Source organism: Chanos chanos, chromosome 4 (genome assembly GCF_902362185.1).
Source record: "Chanos chanos chromosome 4, fChaCha1.1, whole genome shotgun sequence".
NCBI classification, from domain to species: Eukaryota; Metazoa; Chordata; class Actinopteri; order Gonorynchiformes; family Chanidae; genus Chanos; species Chanos chanos.
In genome coordinates, this window is record NC_044498.1 from 19,034,981 (window position 1) to 19,052,160 (window position 17,180).

General features: G+C 38.2%; 1 protein-coding gene across 1 annotated transcript in view; it reads left to right on the top strand.

The window, feature by feature from the left end:
• Positions 1–12,985: 12,985 nt before the first annotated feature.
• The window catches only part of runx2b (RUNX family transcription factor 2b), a 31,790-nt gene continuing 27,595 nt past the window's right edge, over positions 12,986–17,180 (top strand). The window contains exon 1 of the mRNA XM_030770629.1: positions 12,986–13,043. Within this exon, the coding sequence (XP_030626489.1) occupies positions 12,986–13,043 (58 nt within the window). The remainder of the gene's footprint in view (positions 13,044–17,180) is intronic.

The following is a 17,180-nucleotide window of genomic DNA, read 5'->3' on the forward strand; positions in this document are numbered from 1 at the left end:
ACATGGATAGCCGCAGTCAGCCAAGCCCCGCATGTGGACTGGTTATTTTGTTCATACCGTTTGGCAAGCTTTAGCTATAGAAACACGGCTTATTTTTCTATATTTGAAAATATTAAACTCATGTCAGTTTAAAGTGCTCATTAAAAACAGACACCAGCATCGCACGACACATTTCATTTTCGGGGGTACTGCCTATGAAAAGTCTTGATGTATGAAAAGAAAAAAAAGGAAAAGAAAAGAAAAACAGAAACATTTAAAAAGTATTGAAAGAACTTTCGTGCAAAAAAAGGAGTGATGATTTTGCTTGCAAGTCAGAATCCAGCAGTTCAGAATCCATCCACAGCTACATGGCAAAGTGATAAGTTGTCTGCAACTCAACAGTGCATGGGCCCAACTTAAAATAGAATGGTACATTCCAAACCAGTATAACAGCGGCAGCGTACCATCATGAGACCACAGTATATGTACAAATTATTGTGCTTTTTCTCTGAGGCACGCCTAAGAAAACCCACTCTGTCCACACACCCCGCCACTAACATCAGGTAGCACTTAACTGTCCTTTTCCCCAATGTATGACTAAACATGATGGCCAATACCAAAGCGAGGGCTGCAGGAAGGTGTACTGCATTTTCCTTACTTCCGTTACAATACCATAAAGATACCATTGCTTCACTAACAGGATATGGTCAGCATTCGTAATGCGGAGAAATGTGCACAAACAGCATTTGGACTTAAGCCTTGCCTCTGTTTTTAGCTATGGTCCAGCCACCCATTCCTGGGGGATTTTTTTTTTAATCCTTTTTTTTTTTTTTTTCAAACGATTTCAAATTCATGTCTTCTCCTCAGTAAAGGCAGTGCAGTATTGGATTCTATATTGAGCAATTTCAGCAAATAAAGGTTAAACGCGCCCTTGATCTGATAAGAGATCATTAATTGACATGTTATTTAATGTCATTAACAGGACTGAAAGAAGCAGGCTCAGAAATGTATGGTTTCACAATATTAATCGCTTGCTGTGCGTGTGTGTGTGTGTGCGTGTGTGTTGGGGGGGGGGGGGGGGGGGGGGGTTCTGCATAGTTTTGGCCAACTTCTTGGGAGCGTCTGACCCGGGCGGCAACCAGAAGTCTATCCATCGTACAGCTGGTTGTCAAAGTGCCCATATTGAATGGTAAATGTATAATGGGCATAATTCCTTTGAGGGCACTGAGTGCACAAAGATACTGAACCAAACTTGAAGAATGTGTGCATATAACTCTTTTAGTACATTCATTGACAGAGGAAATACACTCATAATAATGTGCAAATGATGTAAAAAAAAAAAAGATATTATATTTCATTTTTGTAGTGGATAATGTTGTATGAATAATGTTTTTTATTTAATTTTTTATTTTTATTTTTTTTTAAACTTAAATGGATCCTCTTGGTCTATACTGTGGATTTAAAGTAATGAAAATGTACCAATAGGAAAAAAACAAAACAAAATTTTAAAAAAAGTATTTTGCAGTTTTGAGCCTGGTATGACCCAGTTATCTTTTCTTTGCCATTTAAAACACTGCCAATGTCTGACAATCAACAGAGAATCCAGTAGTCCCTGAAAGTAAGGAATGAAATGCAGTGTTTTGGTAGAACACTTAACTGAAACACAGCTTCTAGCAATTTTCAGAACGGTTAAAAACAAAAGAGTATGGAGAAGAGCTTAAGTAATAAGAGTGAAATGACTTCCAGAGAATGAAGGCTCTGCTTTCTGAGTAGCCCAACAATCTGGATATCACAGTTATTTTAGCAGGGGATCAGTCGTCTGCTGTCCATTAAAGGAGAGGAGAGTAACCAGTGGTGACCATCTGCTGAGTGGACCTCTTCTTTTTTGATGCATATCCAGCATCTGTTGTTCCTTTCTGAAGAATTGGCACTGCAAGACTCAGTAACCTATACCAAAAAAATTATCATCATCATCATCAACATCAACAACAATAACAATGGCATAAGCAAGGGAGGATGAAATGTTACAAATGGTTAAGGTTAGCATTCATATGCAGTCCTTTGTACTAAATTCAACATTCTTCCAATATTTTCCATACCAAGTCTTAGTCATCTGACAATCATCATCATCATCATTATCATCATGTGTGTGTAGCTTTACGCAGCTAGTACGTAGCTAGTACTGAGCACATTAGTCATGAGTTGCCATGGCTTTATATTGCAGACAAAAAATTTCATTCATACACTAGCAAACAATGTACAACTTACATATCTCAGTTCCTCTCCAAATGACCATTTCCTAGAAAAAGGTTAAATGAAGTTGAGGCACAAGATACAGCGTGTTGTACCTAACAGTATTAAATGTTCCATGAAGTAATCTATCACTATGTGTCTGCATTAATTAAAGCCTTTACGTTAAGTTGGAATAATGACTTGCGAATCAGGATCTTCAAAAGCGCTCTTCAATAAATCAACAGAGAGAGTGAAGACAGCGGATCATCCTGGAACAAATCCCTGTCCAGGCCCCAGCGGGGCTCTGATATGTCCCAGGGAAGCGTAGCTGATGATGGGCCAGCCGGCACTCCCTGCATGGTCTGGAGCTGATTACCTAGATTAGCCAGCAACTCTGTGGCTTCAGTAAGATACTACTCCCTCTCATCAGTGCCCACTCTACTCAAGACTAACAACACACAAACCATATGTGAGCTGGAAACTGGGAGCCCAAGGGGTGTCATTTAATGGGGAATCACCTACTAAGTTTCCAACAGCCTGATCTAAAAAAAAAAAAAAAGTTTCAGCAAGACTTTTGGGGATTTCTGCTGTTTTGGAACATGTTGTGTGGCACAGAGATTTATCATATTTATACAAATACCACCAGCCATCAGCAGGGATTCTATAAGAGACTGTGTCTCATTTAAAATCGAATTTATTCCGCGTGAGAGCAGTTTGTAGAGGTAAAAGCAGAGGTTGGGGAAAAAAGGAGTGAGAGTTTTGTAGCAGCAAACAGTGAAGTTTCTCTCTTCCTGTGCCTCTCTCTGATTCACATTGTGTAAGTGTGCATTGTCTAAAACACTGATTGCTCTGTCTCAGATTTGATTACTTTGATGTAGAACAATATCACTGATAGGATTTGTCCTGTTGATTTTCATAATGTCATTAGTCCATTAGTCTCTCTCTGAGTCTCTCAGACTGGAATTAGTGTCTTCTCCTCTGCAATTAGATGGTATATTGAGTGAGTGGCACAGATCCATTTACATTTGTTACTTACAGCTACAAAAACAGATGAAAAAAATAAAAATATGAAATGAAAAAACAAGAAAGATGCCTGGAAGCTGGAGAAACTGGAGACTGAATCTGCTAACCCCTCAAATGCTCCCATCATGTTTACTAGCACTGTACTTTACACCTTTCTGTACCCTGCTGTAATAATCTTCTCATTACATATATATTTAATTAGAATTAAAGGATTAATTACTTAATTTAAGAAAACTCGTGGAAAAAAAAATCCTTCATATCAGTTACGATTTTACAGTTACAGTAGGACCAATGGACTCTAAAAATACACAAATGTTCCCATGATGCTGTGCTATTACATACTTGTAACCATGTTGTTACAGACCATATTGCTATGGTTAATCATTTTTGCCTCCTACATACCACTATACTTCCCTTAAACCAAGCAATACAGTACTATTAAGTGCAGTGGATTCCATTAAAAAAAACATTGCTCCCACTCATATAATCCTGTCATCTATAATGGAAACTACCATAAGAGGAAAGCTGATGTAATTTTGCCATTCTAAATGTCAAATGCCAGCCACCGTGACCACCCACGAACTGTGGGCATTTTCATCATTTGGTCCTTCTTAAGACTATCAGAAGAACTCTGTGAGTCCGGCCATTTTGACCACACACACAAGTATAATCGTAAAAGAAGGAAAATATTAAAAGGAATAAAATAACACATTTCCTTGAAAGGTTAGTAATAACGGTGGTTCTTTTGAAATGAACACTGTTTCCGGACTCTTTTATGTCCTCCAAATTTGCTCATACACTTCCAAAGCAAGCAATCTGAGAGTATCAGTTCTCATTCCAAGCCAGTTCCAACATACGAGCTGTCCAGCCCTATTAGCAGGGACATGAACACAAACTAAGGTGAGAGAAAGTGCTACACAGTTCCTGGAGTGTTATCAGACAAAGTCCGAGTTTACTGAGGACAAGGTGTCTTGTGTAAGTTAGTTTTATGTCTGTCCACAAACACATAATTTAGGAGACTCACTACTGTGAGTCAAAACAAAACGCACTCCATAGAAAACTGAACCTCTAAAACAACTTTATGTATTTTCATTAGTAAAATAAAGAAAACCGTTTTAAAGTTGGTGGTAGAACGAATAAATCTGAATCCATATGCTAGCCTTCCACAAAGTTACACGTTTGTCATTCTCCCATCAAAATTTATTGCAGATTATGTCAAATTTCACACCAACTGCAGTTTTAGATCATATAAAAATAATAATCCCTCCAGCATAGAAAATAACTGCATGGGTCCAGTGTTAAATGGCAAATCAAAGAGCAATGTATGTTAACAAGGATTGAGTAACATGGATTCAGTAGATGGTCATGACTAATGTTGCCTCACAGCGAAAGCAAGTAAACCAAAGTAGAAGAATTCCCTTAGTCTATTTTTAGAGAAGGTTGGTACATTATGCATGTTTAAAAAAAGAAAAGAAAAACAAAAAGACTTTTTCTTTCTAAGTTTGCCTCCGTCCGTCTAAATGTCAGGATGAGGGAAATATTAAACTATTTGTAGTTCAAATAAAATGTGGATGAACGGAGAGAAGGAAAGTTTCAAAAGTGTCTTATGTCTGATCTCTGCTAATTTGCACAAGGTAAGTCATTTGAGGAATGGTCAGCAAATAGTCTGGTAAATATACTGTATGTGTTGGACTCCTCTCATGATGCCACTGACTAACTAAGCATTTGAGGACACACAAAAGTAAGGTATTTTATCACCATTTCTAAGGATGGTCTTTATTAAAAGAAACCTTTTTTAAACAATTTTTAAAATAATGTAAATAAATAAATAGAAAATTAAAACAAATCATTTCAAGCGACAAAATTACTATTGTAAACATGGAGTTACTGTCTAGCAGTAAACAGCATTTCACGCAGCAGTTTCAGACCTCAGTGTCAGAGTCAGAGGTGTCAGAGGTGGACCGCTGGACGGTAACTTCTCTGGGTGATAAATCAATCTCTAAAGTGTCTAAAGTCTGTTACGTTGAGCAGACCACCAGAACGGAGGATTGTTGGCACCGGAGCCAGCCTTTGGTGTGCCTATTAAATCATCCTAGCCAATTCCCATCTCAGTATAGCAGCAGGGTAAATATTTGAGTAATACATACTGAAGGTACAGCACTGGTCTCAGGCCAAAATCACCACTACATGCAGAAATAAGTGAAAGGAGTGCATTCACAGGCAACTTATCATCTCAAATTTGCATTTCTGTGTCCTCGGTAGATAAACAAAAGGTTACATTTATTTATTGGTTTATATTTATTTGTTCCTTTATTTATTTATATTTTATATATTTTTGGCATGATGGCTGGTTCTACCATTTTATACAGTTTCCTTCCATTTTCATGATGGACATTTTACTGGAATAATTAAAAGAGATGGAAAACCTTTGACCTTTGATATACAAAAAAGAAAGAAAAACAGCCTCACAGTTAGAGCTCAGAGAAAAGGATTGGGTGGGAAAACATCACATTCTTCTTGGTTACAACTCAGATATTTGGCAAAGGGTAAGCTGCTGTTGCACAATGCATTTGGGTTAACCATGAATCACAAACACACCACTGAGTCGGCTTTGCTGTACACACACACACACACACACACACACACACATGCACGCACGCACACACACACACGCACAGGCACATACATACACACACGTGCATACACACATGCAGACACACACACACACCTCACACAATCTAGTGTGCAATGAAGAGTAAGTTTATATGAGATACTGAGAGCCTTGACTAACGTCAGCCCATCTTGAAAGAAGGGTAACAGCTTAAGTATAGCTTTTCAGCTGTATGAAAACAATAATTTTTCATTTTAATCAAATATTCACTGTTGCACACTACATCAGTTGTGAAACTGAAATATTATAGAGTTAGTTTCTGTTAGACAATACTCTTGAATTAGTTTGCGCTCAGTCCAAGGTTGGCCCAAACCACAAAGCTACTCCAGAAGTCCACTCTATCCTTTATGGTCTTTAGTATGGGGACTTTCTAGACCGCACAGTGAATTCTCTGCATTGGTATTCTACAAGGACTGTACCTATGATTTTCACAACAATACATGTGCATAGTTGTTGTGAATATCTCTCTGGCACTACACACAGTTTTAACCACTGGCATAAGCAATCATGCCTTTTTAAGAGAGGCATTCTACTTCAGGCCTTAAGATCAGACATTGTGTAAGCACATCTCAGCCGTCTGCTGTTGTTATTCACAACATTAGTAACACAAATAAAAAGATGTCTTCAAAGTTGTAGACTATTCTCATAATCATGAAGTCTGACTGTCCCCAGGCAGAGAACGCTTTAAAAGATCTGGAAGTTTGTACCGCCTTCCAGCACAACACATTACTAAAAAATCATTATGTCTGCATATCAGTCACTCCAAATGTAATTTATTGGTTTTGTTATGAAAACCTGAAGTTGAAGACAAAAGTTGTTTGAAGTGCTGTTTGACTTTGTCTGCACATGAGTCACTGTACACGGTAATCAAATTATTATATTAGTGGTGGAATGAACTATTTAGTCTTCGTGAGAAATGATTAAAATGTCTGTAAAATTAGTCATTTCACATAAACATCGCCTAAGTAAAACGAGAAGTTATTGATCCATAGTCTCCCCTTTCAGTTCCCTGCTACATCCATGGATACAGAGAAATAATATTCAGAAACCTCTAGATAAACATATTTCATGTCTAAATATTCTGTTGAGTTACTGTTGTCACTTCACATAGTTGTTTAATTGTTGTCAGTATATAGGTATTGGCAAAGTAAATACACTCATGGCAAAATCGTGAGCATCTTTTTGGTTAACAAAACCAATTCAAAGAGGACACAACACAAATCATTAGTGAATGGTAAACAAACACTATTACCTGAAGTACTGTTCTTAATCAGTGAGAGACTACATTTCATTCGAGTCTGAACACATCAAGTGAAGGATTCTCTCCATCTTGAGAAATACTCTGTCCTCAGAGTACAAATACGTTCCAGCTTTTGCTTGTCCTCGATTGGCCTTTGCTTAAGTCAAAGGAGTCGCATACCTTGTTGTGCATCAAAGTGCAGACATTGCCTGAGGCTTTGTATCTCTACAGGTTCCTGCCATGACTCTACATGGTTAAACAAATGATACGTTGTGCAGTGTTTGAGAAACAGTCATCCAATAAGCTAAGGAAAAGAAAAGAAGAAGAAAAAAAATATGCTATTTTTAGAGCATTCTTTACCATGTTAATACTAACTGTGGTATAAAAAAAAAGCTCTCATTTTGATAAATCATAAAAATTTTAATTTAATGTCTTACTGAAGCACTAAATGTATGAAATATTCTCTTTTCCCTAATTGAATATATATATTGAAATAAGTATCATTGGAAACCTTTCTGTGCTGTGTTTTTTTTGATGGTAGTTTTGGAATATAAAAACTGCTTTCTTTATTTTAAATTTTTATCTTTGTGTCCATAGATTGGGTTGATTGTTACTCTGTTAAAGTTCTGAAGAAACTGATGTTTGGTTTGAATGTTTACCATGATAGTTGACAATGAATTTTGGGGCAGGGTGAAAGTCCTGGGGCGTGAGTCATAATATAGAAGTTGATTTTTTTTTCTGAGTGTGCTGGGATCCATCCAAACAATATAAAATCCATACCCTCATCCATCATGCTAAAGTTTCACTGTGTAGTGAAGAAAAGATTCTTTTTTAGCAGTTAAAAAAAAGATCCTGTTTTGATCCTTGTCATATTTTGGGAATCATTATGTTACAGTGAAGTGAAAGAAGAGTCACTCTACCCACCTTCCCCTGTAAAAATCTTGTGAGGGTGCCAATTAGCTGTCACACAGACTTGGTTGTGAAAAGGCTGCGGAGAAGAACAGAGATGGTTTTGTTCTCTCTATTGTTAGCTGTTTTTCAGTGCTTTTCGACAGAGTAGCTTGTTTCACAAGTAGTTTATAGACATGAGTAAGGCTTATTTCTCTCGTACTCTCATATAAACAGACCACATTTTCAATATGCAGAATAGCAAGACTCTGTTAATGGAGAATCAGAATGGGGTTGTTTGTGATACTCCCAAATAAAGAATGAAAGGAAAAGGGCACAAGTTTGCGTGTATCACTGATTGTAGTCACTAGATGTGATCATGTCACATCACATGATTCATCGGCCTCCTTAGCAATAAGCTTTTCATGACAGTGAGTGGCAGTCAGGGGACTGTGACTCTACTAAACAACGTCTCAGCATTAGGCACTGACCTAGTGTTTAACCACATGTACCACCAAACCAGTCTCTTCTCTACAGTTTGGTTCAAATATGCCTCTTAAGTGTGCGGGGAGGGGACATGACCAGTTTGAAACAGATTGCTGTGTGAGCACAATTAGTGACAGACAACAGAAAGTAACAGTTGCTATTTTTTAACAGGATAGCAAATAAAAGAGTGTTTTTACTGTGCTAGGTATATTTCGACTCCCTCATAGACCTCCACACAGTTGAAAGCAGCCATAACATGGGTGTTAACACACACACACACACACACACACACACGCACATACAAAGAAGAACATGTGTGATGAACCACAGTTATCCTGTGAGAAGGAATGTGAACTGAGGGACTGCGGACTGAGCAAAACCTCATACTTAGGTAGACCCCCCAGATCCTCCACCAGCTAATTAAACTTGCGAGGAAACGGCTTGGATATCATCACTTTCGTCCCCCAGAGGGCCTGGTCCTCCAAACTGCTGTGTAGGTAGACTGGTGTTTACTCTGGATGCAGTCCTTGATTAAAATGGCAGAAAAGAGAAATGACTTGAGTTTTCAGTGGTCAAGCCACTGACCTAAAATATCTCCTAAAGCAAAAGTAATGTCATTTCTCAATGCTTTAACTTTTTTATCTTTATTTTTAATTGATTTAATTTCAACACAGGGTTATTTTTAATGTGTGTTGAACTTGTCAGAGTGCCACTTGATATTAAACAACCCCCCCCCCCCCCGCCGCCCACTCTATCCCCCATGTATAGTGCTCAGAGGGCAATTTTATTTTCCCCCTAAGCTGCAACTCCAAAAACAGCCCAGCCGACACCACAAGAAAGGTCACTGGAAGATGTAGACTCACCATTGGACAGCAAAAGAAAAACTATCTTCTTTCCTTCAAATTATACTTAACCAGACCATACTGAACAATTCACGGAGAATATAAACATCCTTTTGGAAATATTACCTCACAGATTGAATTTCTTCCCCATCCTTAAATGTACTGTAGAGTCTATAGAAGTGAACCTTACAACGCTTCAGGAGTCTCTCTCTCTCTCTCTCTCTCTCTCTCTCTCTCTCCCCCTCTCTGGTTCATGATGAATTCCAAATTTGAACTGTGTGTTAGATATTTGTGTGAGCAGACCCAGCACAGCAGCCAATAGAAACTGATTACAAGTGGTGTTTGTTTCCTATAAAAGCATGTTAATTTAGAGGCAGCCGCAGTGTAAACAGATGTAGACCGTTAAATTAGATCACTGTACCTGCCTGTTCGTCTCAGCAGTCTGGTTTTAAACTAAGGCCATAGAAACGCTGCAGCAGAGTCTTATTCATATGCCCTCCCGTGATATAAAATGTTAGTGTCATTTTACATGACAACAATATTTATTTGATTAAGGGTCTAGCATTTAGTCCTAAAATATCTCTTTTTTTTATCAAAGTCATTAAAACCCAACAGCTCATTTTAATGAATGACTCAAAATGTGATCATTTCAAAATTGTCTTTTCTAGAAAAATTCTGAAATTGTCTTAGTCTGTACTAAAGTCTGACATACCTCTAAAGTAATGATATTATCCAAAGGTGGTACACTGTATTATTCACTGACAGGACTAAGCTGAACTGGTAGCACTACTCTGGAATAAAAGTACAGCAGACTCATCTGTAAGAGTTACACAACTAGGGTTGCTCAAATCATCCTTTTAAGTAAATGTGATTACTTTATCTTTACTTTATGTCGTTTATTTATTAAGATGACAATTTAATCCGTTTGTCAGTTTATTTTTGATCAGTGAAGAATAAATTGTAAATTATTAATAATACACAGTATTTTGTGTTAAAATGGTACCATAACAGACAGAACAAATATATTTACACATTTACAGTTACCTTAATAAACTGTTGCTAATTTTATACAAATAAATGAGTGTGGATAAAATGTTGTTTGAAAAAAATGTTGATATATGCAGTTTGAACAGTACCTTAAATTATACCCCATTACCTAAAACATTACACTTAGCAAAGCCCTGACCCACCCAACAAACAAAAGGATTTAAAGTGGGGATGTACTATAAAACGTCATGGTTAGCCCATTCATATCAGACTTATTTTTGACCAAACCCCCCCCCCCATAATTTCAGTTTATCCACTATCATTCCACCCTTTTTAACCACAAAAACAGTCTCTCATCCTTTCCTCACCATTAAGAAACGATCCAGTCTCTTCCAGCACCTCATCCATTCTCCACCATCCATACTACAGGTCCCAGAGTTCAAGACAATAAATTTATATGGAGCCCTCAGATTTCTGTCAAAGGGATCATATACTGGCACAATTATAAACCTCCAAAACAAACAAACAAACAAAAATAGACCTGTTTATCATCACATTTATATTTACTTGTTTACCAGGTTTGGGGAATGAAAAAAGTAGCAAGAAACAGCAAATGAATGGGAACAGCTGAGCCGTGGGAGAACATGATCACCATCGAAGATTTAGGTGCAAGTATTTTCAATTAATACTTCAAAAAGAACACAGGGTAAACAAAATCATAAAATATGTTGGAGATGTTCAAGAAATGGGCGTGATGTTGGTTGTTTGTCAAAGAAACATTTCACTATAAGGCGTGATGACTTCAGGCCACACAAGACTGATCATGATGTTAATTGCTCTGATATCTGATTTATGATGCAGTGTGTCATAAGGTGATTAATAATGAAAACATACCTCCCTAAACTGCAGCTTCTGTGTTACAACTCTGTAATATCCACAAACACAAATATTGTTTTTAAATTCTGAAAATGAAAGGACATATAATACAATATATCATTAATGATACCTAAAACGGAGTGAAAAGCTTAAAATACAATTAGCTTTAAGAGCTATGTGTTTGGAGGAATGAACAGATACTCAAAAGTCATGAAAAAAATTCCAATCATTCCAGTTCTGAGGCAACAGACTAACGCCTTCATACTTTATCTGTTAAAACAAATAACTGCCATCGATGGTCAGGGAGCAGCTCTGAGCTAGAGCCAAGCTATAGTTTCTTTGTTTCGTGTGAAATTGATGAATCAGCAAGCCTGACAATTAATTATCAGATGGATGGCAGATAGGGGAGCTCTCTCACCACCCACCAACTTTTCAGACATGTACACGCACACACACACGCGTGAGCGCGCACACACACAAACACACACACACACACACGTGCGCACACACACACACACACACACACACACACATACACAGAGATAGGTACAGCCACTTACAGGAATCACACACATACACACCTTTCAGCTGAACAGTGCCAATTAGACAACAGATTCAGCCACGCAAACAGATGCATGACACATGCACACACACATGCACACGCACACACACACATGCGCACACACACACACTCACAACAATAACAATATACACACTCATGTACAACACATAAGGTGAACAGAGGATGCTGATGTGGAGGCAAGCAGTGACAGCTCCTCTGATGGTCACTCAACTCACATACAGTAACCTCTGTAATAAAGCCACGCCTTTCTCCCCCCTCCCGGCTAGTCTTGTTAACACAGTCGTGACTAACTCAAAGAAGAGGAGAAAGACAAAGACTGAGAGGGTGTGTGTGAAGAGAAAAGAAGGAGTTAAGAGGCTATGCTGGAAATTCACAGTGCATTACCCTCCACATGCTGTGAGAGGCTGGTTAGTGCTTGTGCCCCCACTGAAGCCTCACGACTCATGGGAGTCACCAGGCTCCATCACACGCCCCATCCACCCTGAGCCCACCCTCCTTCACAGCTGTCTCCCTGAGTGCCAGGAAGAGCTGCTGAACCACGTGTCTACACAAGAAGGAAAACTGAGAGCAAGGCAAAGAGAAGAGGAGGTGGGGAGAGAGAGAGAGAGAGAGAGAGAGAGAGAGAGAGAAACAAGCAGAAAAGCCACAGAAGTTAGCTGGCCCACTCTGCTGTGATGTCACAAGCATGTGACCCGGCCTCTCCAGTGACAGCGTTTTTGAAAGAAGGAAAAAAGAGATTTTTAAAGCTGGTGCTTTTTGGGTTTGTGTGAAGGTTTTGCTCACCTCCCGAGCAACCACAGAACCACAGAAGTTCAGCTCTGGATTTTTGTATGGTGTTACTGGTAACACGTAAATGGTTAATTGTCACAAGTCAGCTTCAGGATTAAGGACCACACAAACCAGTAAGTACGTTTCAACCGCATTATCCAATGCAGCAAGTGTGGCTCCATGCTATCCAATAAGGCAACGCTATTTTTTTTTTTCTTAAACCAGACCTGGTCGTTACTTTGTGGTCATGAAAATAGTTGATTCGAAAACGCATTTCTTGTGGATGTTTTTTTCCCTTTGACTCCTCGCCTTGGCATGGTGCATACCCCTCATTCCGGACACATCAAAGGTCATCAAAACCGCAGTGGAGCAAAAAAAAATTGATCATAGAGTGACCAATCCTGACGACAATGGCATCTAACAGTCTCTTCAGTTCAGTGGCTTCCTGTCAACAAAACTTCTTCTGGGGTAAGTGCTATGTGAGTGACAGCAATTTCCATTCAGTTCTGATCTATACACAGTCTTCTTTCTAAAGAGATCATGGTCAAACTGGTGAAAAAAAGGTCAAAGGTCTTTCTATTAAATGACCCAGCTGTGAGCATCTTATATGCCACGTGGAGTGAGAACTACTTTGTCAATCTTGTTTACCTTGTGTGTGTGTGTGTGTGTGTGTGTGTGCACGCGCGTTTGTGTGCGTTCGTGTGTGTGTGTGTGTGTGTGTGTGTGTGTGTGTGTGTGTGTACCTCTGTGTACCTGTGAGTACCTGTGTGTGTGTGTGTGTGTGTTTTTTCTTTTCTTTTGTTTGCAAACATTCACCGCGCCACTCACATGTTTAGACAGCTTAAAGCAATGTAGCAAAATAAATCTCAATGGGAGAGATTTCTCTCTAGTATAAACATTCTCTCAGTAAGCAAGATACATTTACAGTAGAGCATCAAAACAGTATAAAAGCAAACATAAGAGTTTGACATGTGCTGTTAGATGTCTGTGTGTGTGTGTGTGTGTGTGTGTGTGTGTGTATGCACTCCTCCATGAGGGCCTCCTCATCTAATGTCCTGTCTAGAACAGTAATAATAATAATAGGGATAATAATAGTGGTAGTAGGAGTAGTACTAGTAGTAGTTGTTGTTATTATTGTTGTACTCAGAAACCTACTAGTAGTGAAAAAACATCTAGAACTTTGTCACCCTGTCAAGGTCCTTCTCTTAAAATGACCAATGCAGTTATGATATTTTCTTTCCGAAATCAATTCCTCTGTGCGGGCCTGCTTACGTCTTATAAAGAGTATATTTAAGGAGACAATAATTGTAAACTCATTTTCTGGAAATACGTCACTATTATTCTACTATTTTATTATGTCCAAAATTTAAATCAATTTTAAGATTTTTTTTTTTAAGACATAAGGTCTAAAATGCAAAAGCTGTTCCACACATGCCTCTATATATATTTGGCAATTAACAGACCTCTAACAGACTGCTCTCGAAGCACTTTTGAACATAAAGCACATCTCTTTTCAGAGAAGTGACATTTGTTTTTCTCTGCAAACCAATAACCGCTTGTTCTGAATGCACAGCAAAATAAATTTATTTCAGCATTTATGAATGCAGTAATTTGTTTGAAAACAAATTGTAACATTCACATTAAATTTATGATCTTGCCTAATTTCGCTCAAAAGAGCTGTTATAATTCAATTATCCGCACATGAGGCAGCTGTTCGTCACTGAAAAATTTAAAGTCCTGTCTTTTTCCTTTGGAAACAAAGTTACAAAAAAAAAAAAAGAAAGAAAAAGAGGATGCCACAGATACCCATAATTTTATAAACAATATTGAACATATAAACACACTGTCTGCATTCTTCAAACCTTGCAGAGAAACTGACACATCGATGTTTTCAGGCACAGAAAAAGTAAGAAACTCCATTACTTGCAGCTGATGTATGGGTTTGGGGATTCTCTACGGATACATCCAAAAGAAATGTTTAAAGGGCAGTTTGAATAAGTCAAACTGTCTGGTATCCAAACACAGCTGTGCTAGGCCTGCTCTCTCAGCAGTATACTGCTCTGTTCTGTAGTCTGCACAATCCTGCAGCCTCTGAGATACTGCCAGCAATCAGCACTTTGTATTAGCATGTTAACCTCTGCCCTTAGTCACAGCCTCTGGGGAACGATGGAGAGAGAGAGAGAGAGAAAAAGAGAGAGGGAGAGAGAGAGAGAAAGAGAGAGAGCAGGGGGAGAGAGAGTGAGTGAAAGAAAGAGAGAGCGAACTCTCAGTTTATGACTACTGCAGATGCGTGCAGATGAATGGTGCCTGAGGTATTCTAATCAATGATTTCTAAATCTTAACACTCATTCACCTATTATATGTCCAATGGGACACTGGACTTGAATTTGAATGAAGAAACATGAGTTACACTTAGTTAGACTTGTGAATAACAGAACAAGCCGAAAAGGAATACAGTTTGATCTTAAACTAAACAATGTAAAGGAGCTAAATGTTTAGAATTACATTCCACGTTTGAAATGTGACATTTTTCTCGATTAAAAATGTTACAACTGCCGACTCAAACGTTCATTCATCATACATCTTTCACCACAGGTACCATGAATGAGAAATGTGTACCAAATTGCCTCAAACCTTTTGGTTGAACTGATCTCTTACTAATACAACACATTGCGCTTTAAAATTAATCCATATAACTGTGACAGAAATGATCTCATTAGATGCTAATATGTTTTAATGGGTGTAATGTAAGCAAAAATCAAAAATTCATGCAGGCTTTCAGCTGAAAGGGACAGATTTGGATTTAATGATCAGGGAAACATTTTTGTCTGTATACCGCAGAAGGATGTGGAATAATCTCCTTGTGTGGCATCCTGAAGACAGTGCACTTTTCCACAAAGTGTATTTTAAACATTCTTCATCATTTAACAATCAAAATCAAACTACAGCATCCCCAACTATCCCATGGCAGCAATTATTTGTCACTAAGACTGAAATGGAAGAGAGGGTTGAAAAAAAGTGGGCAAAAAATGACACTAGATGAAAGCAAAAAGAAAGAAAGAAAGAAAGAAAGAAAGAAAGAAAGAAAGAAAGAAAGAAAGAGAGAAAGAAAGAAAGAAAAGACTGACAAATTCAAGGTCTGGGGGATGAAACCGTTCCAACAAAAATCTTGAAAAATATGAAGGCAGAGCCTAAGATTACGCAGCTTCTGTTGCATGCCTGTGTTCTTCAGATCTTACCATGGATCATCATATTTGAGACTTCTTCAAAGCAAAGCAGACATCCTCTTTTCCACTGCTCTTCCATCTGAGGGAACCCCTCATCAATAGGTAATTGAACTGAAAGGGGGAAAAAAAATCACAGCACTTCTCAGTGGCAGCTACTGTGAGGGAGAGAGTCTTCCAAAAATACCATGCTCAAAGACACACTTATTTAGTGCCAGTTAATTGTAGCTCAAAAAGCAAACATGTAATTTCATTGGGGAATGTAAAGATACGGATGTATGGTTAAAGGCTGGAAAGGGGTCTGCATTTTCTCTCGATGCAGTGAAATTGACACACCATGCAGTACTTGGTTACTCTGAGTTCCTCTGTGATACGGTTTGTGCCTTATGTAAACAATGTGACGACTGGCTCTAATATTGTAAAGCTCCAATGCACATGCAGTATTTACGGCTTATTGGCTACTATTGTGTGCAACAGTTTTTTAGTTACTTTTTCTTTTTACATGTTTGATCTAGTCCAAGCATACTGTGATATGATTCAGAGTTTACACAGCCAGTAAACACTGAACGCACAGCATCACGGCTTGTCATTCCAAATAATGACGTAATTAATGAACAGAAAATCGGACTGTCCATTTTGATATTATGAAAAATAGTTGTGGCTGAGGTTATACTGCTGTGACCATGTGCTCTCTGCAAACACTGGCCACAGACGTTTTCCAGATGCAAAGTCAGATAGAAAAGGATCAATAATATTATAATACTTATTATATACTGCCTTTCTTTTCCAGTATTAAAAAACACTCAATTCCATCAAAACATGACAACAGTTTTTAGACAGATAACTGAGTTTATGTTCAGCTTAAGAGGATTTTTACTCGCTCTTTTGTCAGGAAGCTACCAGAAGCTGCAACCAAGTCCAAGACAAATACATTTCAGAAATCTATGCTCAGCCCTCGTGCTCTGTGATAACTCCTTACATTGGGTGTTCCCTTCCAAAAGTAAATCAGGGACCTGTAGCCACACTGAAAGCAACAGTATCTTTTCTGAGGGCTAGTTAGCTAGCTAGTCAACAGTTAGCACAAAAATAACAATTATTAATATACTTGTTTAACCATTAATAAACCAGCCAAAAGTCATCATAATGGTGAAAGCATTAACTTGAAAGAATAATGAGGGCGCTGTTATAGGATTAGATACATAGCAAGTTTTGACGTATGTCTTGTGTATGTGCGGGTGTGTGTTCTATATAGCCCAACACAAATAATAATCAGCCTTTGATCTTGAAAAAGTGGATGACAGGACATGATAGATGACTACAGGAAATGTCAATTTGATTAACGCACTTACTCATACTGTACAAGACTATGAAACCAATCCCT